Raw genomic sequence first — 16425 nt, 5'->3', positions numbered from 1 at the left:
GTCGGGTTCTTTGGATAGTTGGATTAGCCATGGTAAATGCAGTGTTATAGGGCTAGGTGGATTATCCATGGGAAGTGCAGGGTCATAGGGATAGATGGATTAACCATGGGAAATGCAGGGTTATAGGTATATGTGGATTTGCCATGGGAAATGCAGTGTTGTAGGGTTAGGTGGATTAGCCATGGGAAATGCAGGGTTATAGGGTTAGGTGGATTAGCCATGGGAAATGCAGGGTTATAGCTGAAGTTGGATTTCCCATTGGAAATGCGGGGTTATATGGATAGTTGGATTATCCACGGGAATTGCAGGGTTATAGGGATAGGTGGATTAGCCATCGGAAATGTAGGGTTATAGGGATAGGTGGATTAGCCATGGGAAATCCGGGGTTATCGGGATAGGTGGATTAGCCATTGGAAATGCTGGGTTATAGGGATAGGTGGATTAGTAATGGAAAATGTCGGGTTATAGGGATAGGTGGATTAGCCATGGGAAATGCAGGGTTATCGGGGTTGGTGGGTTTGCCATGGGAAATGCAGGGTTATAGGAGTAGGTGGGTTTGCCATAGGAAATGCAGCGTGGATCCAGGTGGGATCTCTTGGAAGGGCCAAATGGCTTGCTTCCACATTGTCTTTGCCCTCCCTCTGAGTTCTGCATCCCACTTTGTTTCATTGTTTATCCCATTCGTGTGGATCAGTTTTCAGAAAGGTATGACACCGTTATCATCTTTATGTAATCCAGTATCGTTTATGCTACGGGTTGGATACAGCAACAGGTTCACCCCCCACTTTTTGACTGTACAAGTCATTCACAGGATCTCAAACCCTGCCAGAGCTCTGTCAAGTCCTCTCCGCACTGAAGCAACGTCCACTCACAGTCAAAGCCACACAGTTCCACAAGTATTCACAAATCCGAGGGGATATCACAACAAGGACAGAGCCCGCCTGGTCCACACCTTCCACCCACCAATCTCCGACTACATTGCGTCATCCTCCGCCATTTCCATCATCTACAAACAGACCCCACCACCAGGGACATATTTCCCTCTCCACCCCTATACGTTCAGCAGGGACCATTCTCTCCGTAACTCCCTTGTTAGGTCCACGGCCCCAGTTGGAATGGTGCCAGACTCGGATGGGAATTTCCGGATGGTGGTGGTGCTCCCCAACATCTGCTGCCCTTGCGTTTCTGAATGAGAAAGGTTAGGAAGGTGCTGTCTAGCAGAGCTTGGGGGAGTTTTCTTTTTTTAATTAATTCGTGGGAAGTGAGCATCTCTGGCTAGGCCAGCATTTATTGCCCAGAGGGCAGTTAAGAATCAATCACAGTGCATGGGGCATGCAGTCACCTGTAGACCAGATCATTGAATAGAATCAGAGAGCCCCTGCAATGTGGAAGCAGGCCATTCAGCCCATCGAGTCCACACCAACCCTCCATAGGGGCATCCCATCCAATCCCTGTCAACCCTCCTTTCTGCATGGCTAACCTACACATCCCTGGGTGCTAGGGGCAATTTCCCATGGCCAATCCTCCTAAGCATCTTTGAACTGCAGGAGGAAACCCATGCAGATACAGGGATAATGTGCAAATTCCATGCAGACATTCAGCCGAGAGCAGAATCGAAACCAGGTCCCTGGCACTGTGAGGTAGTGGTGCTAACCACTGAGCTACCCTGTGCCACACTCTCCTTGGCATCTTTGTGCCATAGTCGAGAGTGTGGTGCTAGATAAGCGCAGCCAGTCAGGCAGCATCCGAGGAGCAAGAGAATCGACATTTCGGGCATAAGAACTTCATCAGCCATTTTGTGATGAAGGGCTTATGCCCAAAATGTCGATTCTCCTGCTCCTCGGATGCAGCCTGACTTGTTGCGCTTTTCCAGCTCCACACTGTTGGCTCTGATCTCCAGTCCTCACTCTCTCTAGTTGATTTCATCCTTCTGCCACACTCAATCAAATGTGGCAGATTCGTTCCCATTAGTGAATCAGCAATGTTTTCACAGCCATCATTAAAGTCTTAATCCCAGGTTTTTTATTGGAGTCCCTAGGACATCAGCTAGGCCTCTAGATTAACAGTCCATTAATAATACCACTAGGCTGTTGCCATGTACCTTCTATATGGTACATACTGCAGCCACTGTGTGTCAATGATGGAGAAAGTGATGGCTTAAGGCAGTGGGTGGGGTGACAGACAGATTGGCTGCTGTGTTCTGGTTGGTACAGGGACATTTTGGAGTATTGTTCCAGCTGCAATCATCCCAGCGATGGGTGAAAGGAGATTTTCGGCGGCTGGTTCCCAACCAACGATATCGAATAAGACAAATAATAACAACTTTCACAGCTGTACAGGAAAACCTCTAACCACCAATACCTGTGGTAAAGTGGGGGCAGTGCTGAGCTCTCAGTCAAACTCTGAAACAGAGAGCAGAAAGACTAGACCTCATTCCTAGTCACTCCGAAAGCTGCATCATAAATGAGGCCGACTGTTTTATTTTTGTCCAATCTTTTGCAGGAAAAGCTGAAGGAATCTTCAGGAGAACTGGAGAAGCGAGTGGAAGTGATCAGAGGGATAGAAGCCAGTCAGGAAAAGGCAGTCCTGGAACTCAAGGTAACCATCCAATTGTCTTTGGTGGACCAGTAAGAACACTCGCAAGTAGAAGCAAAAATCCAATGTCACTGAACAGCCAATGAACATCGGCGCTTCAGCCTTTCACCAAAGCTGGACTGGGCTGGGGCTGTTTTCCCTGAAGTGTCGGAGGCTGAGGGGTGACCTTATACAGGTTTATAGAATCATGTGGTGCAAGCATAGGATAAATAGACAAGGTCTTTACGCCAGGGCAGGGGAGTCCAGAACTAGAGGGCACAGGTTGAGGGTGAGAGGGGAAAGATTTAAAAGGGACGTAAGGGGCAACGTTTTCAAGCAGATGGTGGCGTGTGTATGGAATGAGCTGCCAGAGGAGGTGGTGGAGGCTGGTACAATGACAATATTGAAAAGGCATCCGGATGGGTATATAAATAGGAAGAGTTTAGAAGGATATGGGCCAACTGGCAAATGGGTTCAGATTAAGATATCTGGTCGGCATGGATGAGTTGGACCAAAGGCTCTGTTTCCGTGCTGTACATCTCTATGATTGTACGTCCCCTGCCCGTTATGGACGGTGGAGGCATGATGACATCATGCGACAGAAGGTGGTCGTCCAACCCATCGAGATCATGCTAGCCCTCTGACGAGCAATCCAGGCTATTTCATCCCCCTGCTCTGTCCCTGACAGTGCTCAAGAAATTTCGCTTTGAAATCATCGCCAACCTACAACAGCAGACAAAAGAACAGCTCTTTCCCACTTTGCTTCCTGATCCTGCCCTGAATTCCTCTGACCCAAACCTAATCTCTTAACCCTGAGTACTTGCACACTCTGCTAAAAGGAGCAAAATTTCTGTGTCTATCTTATTAAAATCTATCATAAGCCTGGAGACCTCTATCTAATTTCCCCACAATGCAGCAGTCCAGGTTTCACCCACCCAACCTTGTGGGGAAATTCTGACAGTCCTGGTCCCTGGGTCTGGTATCATTGTATTTGTACAATATGTTATCCCAATGCACTTTATAGAGTGAGAACATGAGGGCTGGCTAACACCACTGCAAGCATCCAGTGTCGGGGAGTCATCGAGATCGAGTACAGCATGGGCGGCACGGTGGCACAGTGGTTAGCACTGCTGCCTCACAGCGCCAGAGACCCGGGTTCAATTCCCGCCTCAGGCGACTGACTGTGTGGAGTTTGCACATTCTCCCCGTGTCTGCGTGGGTTTCCTCCGGGTGCTCCGGTTTCCTCCCACAGTCCAAAGATGTGCAGGTCAGGTGAATTGGCCATGCTAAATTGTCCGTAGTGTTAGGTAAGGGGTAAATGTAGGGGTATGGGTGGTTTGCGCTTCGGCGGGTCGGTGTGGACTTGTTGGGCCGAAGGGCCTGTTTCCACACTGTAAAGTAATCTAATCTAATAATCTAATCATGAGAGAGGTGCAGACTAGGCTGTCCTGTACATCAGTCAGTGCTCTCCCCCCGCCCAATGCACCAGGGTAACATGTCCCAGTTCCTGAAGCAATGAACCTATGACATGTCTGAAGGCATGTGACAACCTTAGCATTAACACTCTGGCTTCCTCTAGGATAGTGAAAAAAGGTTATTGAGACATCTTGAGCAATTGGGTCAATGGGCTGAGCAGTGGCAGATGGATTTTAATTTGGATAAATGTGAGGTATTGCATTTTGGTAAAACAAACAAGGGCAGGACATATACAATTAAAAGTAGGGCCTTGGGTGGGGTTGTAGAACAGAGAGACCCAGGGGTTCAGATACATAATTCATTGAAGTTCGCGTCATGTATAGACAGAGTTGTTAACAAGGCGTTTGACACATTTGCCTTCATTGCTCAGACCTTTATGTATCGGAGTTGGGGCATCATGTTGAAGTTGTACAGGACATTGGTGAGGCCTCTTCTGGAGCACTGTGCGGCATTCTGGTCTCCCTGTTAGAGGAAGGATATTATTAAACTGGAGAGGGTTCAGAACAGATTTACCAGGATGTTGCCTGGAACGCAGTGTGAGTTAAAGAGAGAGGCTGAGACTTTGTCACTGGTGTGTAAGAGGCTGAGAGGTGACCTGATAGAGGTTTAAATAATCATGAGGGGTATAGATACGATGGCTGATGTCTTTTGCCAAGGATGGGGGATCTCAAAACTCAGGGCATATTTTTTAAGGTGAGAGGAGAAAGATTTAAAGATTTAGGGTGGCATGGTAGCTCAGTAGTTAGCACTGCTGCCCCACAATGCCAGTGACCCAGGTTCGATTCCAGCCTTGGTCGACTGTCTGTGTGGTGTTTGCACATTCCCCCCTGGTGTGATTTCCTCCCCCCTGGTGTGATGCCCCAACTCCGATACATGAGTGTGATTTCCTCCCACAATCCAGAGATGTGCAAACTAGAGTGGATTGGCAGTGCTAAATTGCCCATAGTGTTCATGGGATGCGTAGGATAGCTGCATTAGTCAGGGGTAAATATTGGATAGAGGAATTGGTCTGGGGGTTAGTCTTTGGAGGGTCGGTGTGGACTTGTTGGGCTGAAGGGTCTGTTTTCACACTGTAGGGATTCTATAATTTAACAAAAACATGAGGGGCAATTCTTTGCAAGAGAGTAGTTTGTGTGTGGAACGAACTTCCAGAGGAAGTGATGGATGCAGGTAGAGTTACAACATTTGAAAGGCATTTGGATAAGCAAATGAATAAGAAATGCTTGGAGGGATATGGGCCAAGTGCAGGCAGGTGGGTCTAGTTTAGTTTGGGATTATGGTCTGGTTGGATTGAAGGGTCTATTTCTGTGCTGCACGACTCAATGACCCTACTCCTCACAGGCCCAGTATGAGAAACTCCGAGATGCGACTCTAAATTTTGGTTTTACACCGAGCAGGAGACTTGTTTCCAATGATTATTGGTGACCATTCCCTCCTTGTAACATAGGGAAATCCCAAGCCCTCCTGGATGACCCAACGTGTTGCTAAATAGGCCTGAGTTTTGAGATGGGTACCCATCACAGCTTGTGAACCTTGCCGCTATTACCCCCTCGCCACCAGTGTGTACTTGCAAGGTGTGAAAACAATCATTGAGGGCCACCACAAAAACAGAAGGTGCTGAACAAACTCAGCAGGTCTGGACAGAAAGGAGGAAAACGTCAGGCCTGCAGATGCTGGAGAGGCAGAGTCGAAAAGTGTGGCGCTGGAAAAGTACAGCAGGTCAGGCAGTATCCGAGGGGCAGGCGAGTCGATGTTTCGGGCATCAGCCATTCATCAGAAATGTCAGCATCTTGGGGGAGAGAAACAGAGTGACCACTTCCAGTCTGAGATGACTCTTCATTGAGGTCCATCCAAAGAAGATGCTGAGGGGAAAGATGAAAAACATCAAATGCTGGAGATCACTGCAGGTCAGACAGCATTCATAGAGAGATAGCAAGCTAGCGAGTTTTGGGAAGATTTGTAGCTCAGGTTGAGGTTCTGGATGTAGGTTTGCTCACTGAGCTGGAAGGTTCATTTCCAGACGTTTCGTTCCCCTACTAGGTAACATCTTCAGTGGGCCTCCAGGAGAAGCAATGCTGCTGATTCCTGCTTTCTATTTATATGTTTGGGTTTCTTTGGGTTGGTGATGTCTTTTCCTGTGCTGATGTCATTTCCTGTTCGCTTTCTCCGGGGGGGGGGGGGGTAGATGGGGTCTAACTCAGTGTGTTTGTTGATAGAGATCCGGTTGGAATGCCATGCTTCTAGGAATTCTCGCACGTGTCCCTGTTTGACTTATCCTAAGAAGAATGTGTTGTCCCAGTCAATTCTAGACCGACAGCTATCTGGACTCAAATTGTTACTTTGCTGTCTCTCCATGGATGTTATCCAACTCACTGTGATCTCCAGCATTTGCTGTTTTCAATACAGATTCCAGCATCTGCAGTAATTTACTCCTCTGTTGTCTCGAATTCTCTCTCTCTCTGTCGTGGTTCTGTTCGCCAAGCTGGGAATTTGAGTTGCAGACGTTTCGTCCCCTGTCTAGGTGACATCCTCAGTGCTTGGGAGCCTCCTGTGAAGCGCTTCTGTGATGTTTCCTCCGTATTTATAGTGCTTTGAATCTGCCACTTCCAGTTGTCAGTTCCAGCTGTCCGCTGCAGTGGCCGGCATATTGGGTCCAGGTCAACTGGGACAACACTACTATTATAGGACAAGCCAAACGGAGAACAGCCAGGGAATTCCTAGAGGCATGGCACTCATCCACAGATTCAATCAATAAGCACATCGACCTGGACCCAATATACCGGCTTAAGGGGCATAGTGGCTCAGTGTTTAGCACTTTTGCCTCACAGCACCACAGACCTGGGTTCGATACCCGCCTGCGGCGACTGTCTATGTGGAGTTTCCATATTCTCCCTGTGGGTTTCCTCCCACAAACCAAAGAGATGCAGGTCAGGTGAATTGGCCATGCTAAATTGCCCAAAGTGTAAGGTGCATTTGTAAGAGGGAAATGGGTCTGGATGGGTTACTGTTCAGAGGGTTGCTGTGGACTTGTGGGGCCAAATGGTCTGTTTCCATACTGTAGGGAATCTAATCTAATCTATAAGATAAGATAAGGACATGAATATGGAAGGACAGGGGCCAAGGGCAGGCTGAAGGGATTAATTTGATTTGGTGTCATGTTCAGCACAACATCGTGGGTTGAAGAATCCGTTTCTGTGCTCTACTGTACTACTCGCAGTAGGAGTCAGCCACATTGCTGTGGGTCTGGAGACATGTATATGGAAAGGCAAGGACTGATTAGAGATAGTCAACTTGGCTTTGTGCGAGGGAAATCAGGTCTCACAAACTTGATTGAGCTTTTTGAAGAGGTAACAAAGAGGATTGATGAGGGCAGAGCGGTAGATGTGATCTATATGGACTTCAGTAAGGCATTCGACAAGGTTCCCCATGTGAGACTGGTTAGCAAGGTTAGATCTCACAGAATACAGGGAGAAATATCATTTGGATACAGAACTGGCTCAAAAGTAGAAGACAGAGGGGTGTGGTGGAAAGGTATTTTTCAGACTGGAGGGCTGTGACCAGTGGACTACCACAAGGATCAGTGCTGGGTCCACTACTTTTCATCATTTATATAAATGATTTGAATTCGAGCATAAAAAGTATAGTTAGTAAGTTTGCAGATGACACCAAAATTGAAGGTGTAGTGGACAGCGAAGAGGGTTACCTCAGATTACAACAGAATCTGGACCAGATGGGCCAATGGGCTGAGAAGTGGCAGATGGAGTTTAATTCAGATAAATGCGAGGTGCTGCATTTTGGGAAAGCAAAACTTAGCAGAACTTTTATACTTAATGGTAAGGTCCTTGGGAGTGTTGCTGAACAAAGAGACCTTGGAGTGCAGGTTCATAGCTCCTTGAAAGTGGAGTCACAGGTAGATAGGACAGTGAAGAAGGCATTTGGTATGCTTTCCCTTATTGGTCAGAGTATTGAGTACAGGAGTTGGGAGGTCATGTTGCAGCTGTACAGGACATTGGTTAGGCCACTGTTGGAATATTGCATTCAATTCTGGTCTCCTTCCTATCGGAAAGATGTTGTGAAACTTGAAAGGGTTCAGAAAAGATTTACAAGGATGTTGCCAGGGTTGGAGGGTTTGAGCTAGAGGGAGAGGCTGAACAGGCTCAACAGATGCCTAAGGGAAAGACAACGGAATGAGGACATGCTGCAACCCACAGGACTAGCCACACTACCATATATCAAGAGCATTTCCAAACTGACAGCCAGATTACTGTGACCACTAGGACTCATAACAGCACATAAACCAACAGCCACTCTCAGACAACAACTCACCAGAATGAAGGACCCGATACCCAGCATGAGCAAAACCAATGTAGTGTACAAAATCCCATGCAAGAACTGCACAAAACACTACATAGGACAAACAGGAAGACAGCTAACGATCCGCGTCCATGAACACCAACTAGCCACGAAACGACACGACCATCTATCCTTAGTAGCCACACACGCAGATGACAAGCAACATGAATTCGACTGGGACAACACTACTATTATAGGGCAAGCCAAACAGAGAACAGCCAGGGAATTCCTAGAGGCATGGCACTCATCCACAGATTCAATCAATAAGCACATCGATCTGGACCCAATATACCGGCCACTGCAGCAGACAGCTGAAACTGACAACCGGAAGCGGCAGATTCAAATCACTACAAATGCCAGAGGAAACATCACAGAAGCGCTTCACAGGAGGCTCCCAAGCACTGAGGATGTCACCTAGACAGGGGACGAAACGTCTGCAACACAAATTCCCAGCTCGACGAACAGAACCACAACGACTAATCTCTCCATTCAAGGTTTTATGTAATGAATTGAATTTAAATGGCACGTTGCACCAGGGGGATTTGAGATTGGATCATTCGGCCTAGCTTGCTGGTTATGCTGTTATACTCAGTTATAGTCACAGGGAATATTGCATTGTGCCCCTTTTCATTTCCCAGTGCCTGGTTATACTTCCACCCATGCTGAAAATGTCTTGCTGGAAAAGCGCAGCAGGTCAGGCAGCATCCAGCGAACAGGAGAATCGACGTTTCGGGCATAAGCCCTTCTTCCATCCATGACATTCCAGTCTCTACCGTCTCACCAAAGTGACCAGTCATTGCCTGTGCAATGCCCAATAGGTGCCCACATGCTCTGGGGCTGTGTGGACACTGCAGGGGAACCCAATCTGTTCTCAAACAATGGCCACACTGATGTCCATTCCAGTGGAGGCACCACCTAACGAGAGAAGGATCTCTTGCAGATGGTATTCCTCCCTGGAACAAAAGACATTTTTTATTCTTTCATTGGACGAGCACTTTGCTGGCTGGGCCAGAGTTTATTGCCCGTCCCCTAGTTGCCCCTTGAGAAGGTGGTGGTGAGCTGCCTTCTTGAACTGCTGCAGTCCATGTGGTGCAGACAGATGCTGTTAAGGAGGGAATTCCAGGATTTTGACCCAGCGACGGTGAAGGAACGGTAATATATTTCCTAATCAGGATGGTGAGTCGTTTGGAGGGGAACTTGAAGGTGGCGGTGTTTCCATATATCTGCTGCCCATGTCCTTCTAGATGGAAGAGACCCCATGGGCTTGGAAGGTGCTGTATGAGGAGCCTTGGTGAATTTCTGAAGTGCATCTTGAGGATGGTCCATGTTGAGAATTGCATCCCGTCCACTGTTGCTTTTCGGTATACCTGGACCCAACTCAGCAGAGACTGGACTTTGGCCTATTGCACCCTTTAGCTCTGTAAGAATCTACTCAACATTGAATCAGTTGAACAAATTCCACTGGTTGGGGATTCCAGAATTAGGGGCGTAGTCTGAGAATTAGGGCCAGACCGTTCAGGAGAGACCTTAGGAACCACCTCCACACACAAGATGGTAGGGGGTTGGAACTCTTTTGCACAAATGGCTGTGGAAGTTGTTAGTTTTAAATCTGACCCATCTTCCTTGAGCAAAGGTATGAGGGGATGTGGGCCAAAGACAACTATTTGAAGTTAGGCCACAGATCAGCCATGAGCTTTTTGAATGGCAGTACAGGCTCAAGGGGCTGAATGGCCTCCTCCTGCTCTTTTTAAATGGCGTCTTTGTAATTTGAGGCAAGTCCTAAATGCATGTTTGTCACATTGTTTGCAGAGACCCCTGTAGCTGTAGTGAGATGGTGTATTGCTGTCTCTAATAACCCCACCATGATTTAAGGCCAAATATCTCAACAGATGGAGATAAGAAAGAGGATCTGAGACTACAGTTGGTCTCAAGGGACATCAATCACCCAACATAGCACAATGCCAGTCCACATTTAACCCTGTCAGCTGGCCTGGTAGAAAAGACATCACTCAGTGACTGCTCACCCTCAGAAGGCCAAGATTCAATTCTTAGTCTGTGTTCAATTCTCAGCCATCAGGTTTATAATTAACCTCATGCTCCTGACAAAATCAAAAAAAAGTCCCTGACAATTCCCACCATTGCAATTTTTTCCATCAAATAACTGGCGCCGCGGGACAAGAGTCCAGTCCAGTAACCGTGAACAAAATGATGATACAATGTGTTTTTTTTTAAAAAAAATCACTGTTCCCTGCAAGAGCAGTTCGTCATCACTAAGATGAGTAGCGAGTTTAAGGGGAGGTTTCGTCGTGGTGTTTAACATCACAAGGAGCGTCCATAGAGGAAATGAAGACAAGTGTTTCCAATGGCTGGAGGAGCTCGACAATCAGAGGAGACAGATTAAAAATGACTGGCCACAGAGTGGAGAACGGTATAAAACACCAGTTCACACCCAGTTGGACGATTGTGCCCAATTCTGGACACCACCATCCAATCAAAATGCTAAGGCCTTGGAGAGATTTATTAGAATCGTTCCAGGGCTGAGCTACTTCAGTTAGACTGATAGGCCGAGATAAGTCTGGATTGTTATCCTTTGGATAGTGGAGATTGAGGGGACATGCAGTAAATATGATAGAGTGAATTAATGCTTCCACTGACAGAAGGCTGAAAACCAGAAACCACAGATTTAAGATAAGTGGCATCGAAATGAGGATAACAATTGTTTTGTAGGGAGTTGATTTTCTCATTTCAAAAATATACTTTATTCTTAAAAATATCTTATGTACACACAGAGTCACAAATGTGGTTCGGTTCCGTACAGTGGCATATGGGAACAGACAAACATTGCAGTTTGACTCTATCCAAACAAACTAAATACATCTTTTCCATATACAAGATTATATTGGCATGCATTTTGTGGAGAATTGTTACTCAAGAATCTCTACCCAGGTACCTTTGTACCAAAAACAGTGCTATAAGAGGTAACTTGTAAACTTTTCACTGTACTCCCCTGAGTAGATGTGACAGCACACTCTTAGACTCATAGAGATGTACAGCACGGAAGCAGACCCTTCGCTCCAACTCGTTCACACTGACCAGATATCCTACATAAATCATGTCCCATTTGCCAGCACTTGGCCTATATCCCTTCCTATTCATGTCCCCATCCAGATGCCTTTTAAATATTGCAACTGTACCAGCCTCCACCACTTCCTCTGGCAGCTCATTCCATACACGCACCACCCTCTGTGTGAAAACGTTGCCCCTTGGATCCATTTCAAATCTTTCCCCTCTCACCCTGAACCCATGCCCTCTCCCACCCCAGGGAAAAGACTTTGTCTATTTATCCTATCCATGCCCCTCATGATTTTATAAACCTCTATAAGGTCACCCCTCAGCCTCCGACGCTCCAGGAAAAACAGTCGCAGCCTATTCAACCCCCTCCCTATAGCTCAAACCCTCCAAGCCTGGCAACATCCTTGCAAATCATTTCTGAACCCTTTCAATAGGAGGGAGACCAGAGTTGCACACAGTATTCCAAAAGTGACCTCACCGAGGTCCTGTACAGCCGCAACATGATCTCCCAGCTCCTATGGCCTGGCCAAAAAAGGAAAGCCTTCTTCACTATCCTATCTACCTGCAACTCCACTTTCAAGGAACGAATTGTAATTCTAATACTAATCCAAAATGCTACCTGAATAGACAGTGGAGGCAGATCCAATTGTAATTCTTGAGAAGCACTAAGATGAAAAAAGTGTAACATTGGCAAAGCAATAGAGTTTGTGGGATTGGACTATTCTTTGACAAAACCAGTATCGGTCCGATGGGCTGCAAAGCCATCTTCGGCAGTGCAGCATAGGTCGCTGTCAGGTGGAAACAGAGTCAAGGCCCACCAAAGCAGTTCTCTCAACTCTGCGATAGCAGTGGCTGGGTGGACTTGCCAGAGGACTGAGTGGAACTACAGCAGGGGTAAAAGTAGGAGGATTGTGCAGTTTTGTGGGATGTGGGTGTCGCTGGCTGGGCCCAGCATTCACTGCCCGTCCCTAGTTGCCCCCTTGAAAAGGTAGTGGTGAGCTGCCTTCTTGAACCGCTGCAGTCCACCTGCTGTGGATTGTCCCACAATGCCCTGAGGGAAGGAATTCCAGGATTTTGACCCAGCGACAGTGAAGGAGAAGCGATATATTTCCTAGTCAGGGTGGTGAGTGTCTTGGAGGGGAACTTGCAGGGGGTGGTGTTCCCATGTATCTGCTGCCCTTGTCTTTCTAGATGGAAGTGGTGTTGGGTTTGGAAGGTGCTGTCTGACGATCGTTGGTGAATTTCTGCAGGGCATCTTGTAGATGGTACACACTGCTGCTACTGAGCGTTGGTGGTGGAGGGAGTGGATGCTTGTGGATGTGGTGCCAATCAAGTGGGCTGCTTTGTCCTGGATGGTGCCGAGCCTCTTAATTGTTGTTGGAGCTGCACCCATCCAGGCAAGTGGGGAGTATTCCATCACACTCCTGACTTGTGCCTTGTAGATGGTGGACAGGCTTTGCAGAGTCAGGAGGTGAGTTACTCGCTGTAGTATAACTAGCATCTGACCTGCTCTTGTAGCCACTGAGTTTATGCGGCGAGTTCAGATGAGTTTCGGGTCAGTGGTAACTCCCAGGATGTTGATAGTGGGGGTTGCGGTGATGGTAACACCATTGAATGGCAAGGGGCGATGGCTAGATTGTCTCTTATTGGAGATGGCCATAGCCTGGCATTAATGTGGCAGCGAATGTTACTTGCCACTTGCCAGGATGTTGTCCAGATCTTGTTGTGAGCCCGGGGGGGGGGGAGGTGGCATTGTCAGTGGGTGAGAATCCACTGTGATCTGAGCTTGCCGTCTGTATCAAACAGGACAGGACGGAGACTATAAAGGGTCGCATAGCCTCAGAGTTCGAGGCACTCCACACCTTCCTGCAGGAGGAGCAGGACATTGTCCTGGGCAGGCTTCGGGAGGAGGAGGACAAACTCCTGCAAGAGATGCAGGAGAACCTGAAGAAGGTGCACGCAGAGAAATCCACCCTGGAAACCATGCTCGTCAGTGTTCAACAAAAACTCAACGAGGAAGACCCTGTCTGCTTACTCCAGGTAAGACTCTTGGGGAATCCCGCCCTTCTGGCCTATTCCAGGCAGGAAGAGGAGGTAGGGATTGGGCTGTAGGTGGATCTCCACTTTAACTTTGAGTCAGAACTCTTATTGAAGGCCATAAGGGCCATCGCAAGGCGTCCCACAGAAACTGTATTGGACAACGAGACAAATAGAGGGAAGGGCACAGGACCTACAACCTCAGCTGAAAAAGGGTCAGTTTTGTAGAAAGAGTAGATGGAAAATAGAAACATAGCAACAAGGTACAGGAGTAGGCCATTCGGCCCTTCGAGCCTGCACTACCATTCAATATAATCGGGGCTGATCATGCAATCTCAGTATCCCACTCTCGCTCTCTCTCTCTGTACCCCTTTAGTTGCAAGGCCCATGCCCAGCTCCCTCTTGAATATATCTAAAGAACTGGCTTCCTGTGAGAGAGAATTTCACAAGTTCCCAACTCTCTGAGTGAAGAAATTATTCCTCATTTCAGTCCTGAATGGTTCACCCCTTATTGTCAAACTGTGAGCCCTCGTTCTGGACTCCCCCAAACATTGAGTCATAGATTCAGAGAGATGTACAGCACAGAAACAGACCCTTCATTCCAACACATCCGTCCGGACCAGATATCCCAACCCAATCTAGTCCCACCTGCCAGCACTTGGCTCATATCCCTCCAAACCCTTCCTATTCATATACCCATCCAAATGCCTCTTAAATGTTGCAATTGTACCAGCCTCCACCACTTCCTCTTGCAGCTCATTCCATACATGTACCACCCTCTGTGTGAAAACGTTGCCCCTTAGGTCTCTTTTATACCTTTCCCCTCTCACCCTAAACCTATGCCCTCTAGTTCTGGGCTACCCAACCCCAGGGGAAAGACTTTGTCTATTTATCCTATCCATGCCCCTCATAATTTTGTAAACCTCTGTAAGGTCACCCCTCAGCCTCCGACACTCCAGGGAAAACAGCCCCAGCCTTTTCAGCCTCACCTTATAGCTCAAGTCCTCCAACCCTGGCAACATCCTTGTAAATCTTTTATCAACTCTTTCAAGTTTCATAACTTCTTTCTGATAGGAAGGAGACCAGAATTGCACATAATATTCCAAACGTGGCCTAAACAATTACCTGTACAGGCGCAACATGACCTCCCAACTCCTGTACTCAATACTCTGACCAATAAAGGAAAGCTTACCAAACACCTTCTTCACTATCCTTTCTACCTGCGACTCAACTTTTAAGGAGCTATGAACTTGCATTCCAAGGTCTCTTTGTTCAGCAACACTCTTTAGGACCTTACCATTAAGTGTATAAGTCCTGCTAAAATTTGCTTTCCCAAAATGCAGCACCTCACATTTATCTGAATTAAACTCCATCTGCCACTTCTCAGCCCATTGGCCCATCTGATCAAGATCCTATTTTAATCTGAGGTAACCTTCTTCCCTGTCCACTATACCACCAATTTTGGTGTCATCTGCAAGCTTACTAACTGTACGTCTTATGTTCGCATCCAAATCATTTATATAAATGACAAAAAGTAGAGGACCCAGCACTGATCCTTGTGGCATTCCACTGGTCACAGGCCTCCAGTCTGAAAAACAACCCTCCACCACCACCCTCTGTCTTCTTCCTTTGAGTTAGTTCTGTATCCAAATGGCTAGTTCTCCCTGTATTCCATGAGATCTAACCTTGCTAATCAGTCTCCCATGGGGAACCTTGTCGAACGCCTTACTGAAGTCCATATAGATCACGTCTACTGCTCTGCCCTCATCAATCCTCTATGTTACCTCTTTAAAAAACTCAATCAAGTTTGTGAGGTATGATTTCCCACACACAAAGCCATGTTGACTATCCCTAATTAGTCCTTGCCTTTCCAAATACATGTACATCCTGTCCCTCAGGATTCCCTCCAACAACTTGCCCACCACTGAGGTCAGGCTCAGGCTCACCGGTCTATAGTTCCCTGGCTTGTCTTTACCGCCCTTCTTAAACAGTGGCACCACGTTAGCCAACCTCCAGTCTTCCGGCATCTCACCTGTGACTATTGATAATACAAATATCTCAGCAAGAGACCCAGCAATCACCTCTCTAGCTTCCCACAGAGTTTTAAGGTACACCTGATCAGGTCCTGGGGATTTATTCACCTTATGCGTATCAAGACATCCAGCACTTCCTCCTCTGAAATATGGACATTTTTCAAGGTGTCACTATCTATTTCCCTACATTCTATATCTTCCATATCCTTTTCCACAGTAAATACTGATGCAAAATTTCATTTAGTATCTCCCCCATTTTCTGCAGCTCCACACAAAGGCTGCCTTGCCGAACTTTGAGGGGCCCTATTCTCTCCCCAGTTACCCTTTTGTCCTTAATGTATTTGTAAAAACCCTTTGGATTCTCCTTAATTCTATTTGCCAAAGCTATCTCATGTCCCCTTTTTGCCCTCCTGATTTCCCTCTTAAGTACACTCCTACTGTCTTTATACTCTAAGGATTCACTCTATCTATCCCGTCTATACCTGACATATGTTTCCTTTTTTTCTTAAGCAAACACTCAATTTCTTTTGTCATCCAGCAATCCCTATACGTACCAGCCTTCCCTTTCACCCTGACAGGAATATACTTTCTCTGGATTCTCGTTATGTCATTTCTGAAGGCTTCCCATTTTCCAGCCATCCCTTTACCTGCGAACATCTGCCCCAATCAACTTTTGAAAGTTCTTGCCTAATACCATCAAAATTGGTCTTTCTCCAATTTAGAACTTCAACTTTTAGATCTGGTCTATCCTTTTCCATCACTATTTTAAATCTAATAGAATTATGGTCACTGGCCCAAAAGTGCTCCCCCCACTGACACCTCAGTCACCTGCCCTGCCTTATTTCCCAAGACTAGATCAAGTTTTGCACCTTCTCTAGTA

The 16425-nt window shown here is 46.9% G+C and overlaps 1 protein-coding gene across 1 annotated transcript in view; it reads left to right on the top strand.

Annotated features, from left to right (window-relative positions):
* Positions 1 to 16425, top strand: part of LOC122541249 (zinc-binding protein A33-like) — an 82720-nt gene that overhangs the window by 50118 nt on the left and 16177 nt on the right. Inside the window, exons 3-4 of the mRNA XM_087978970.1 lie at positions 2503 to 2598; positions 13282 to 13515. Coding sequence (XP_087835096.1) covers positions 2503 to 2598; positions 13282 to 13515 — 330 coding nt within the window. The remainder of the gene's footprint in view (positions 1 to 2502; positions 2599 to 13281; positions 13516 to 16425) is intronic.

The sequence above is a fragment of the Chiloscyllium plagiosum genome, unplaced genomic scaffold (genome assembly GCF_037043375.1).
Source record: "Chiloscyllium plagiosum isolate Xiang-an unplaced genomic scaffold, Cpla_swu_hap1 HiC_scaffold_35, whole genome shotgun sequence".
NCBI lineage: Eukaryota > Metazoa > Chordata > Chondrichthyes > Orectolobiformes > Hemiscylliidae > Chiloscyllium > Chiloscyllium plagiosum.
This window is presented reverse-complemented; position numbering and strand designations above follow the sequence as displayed.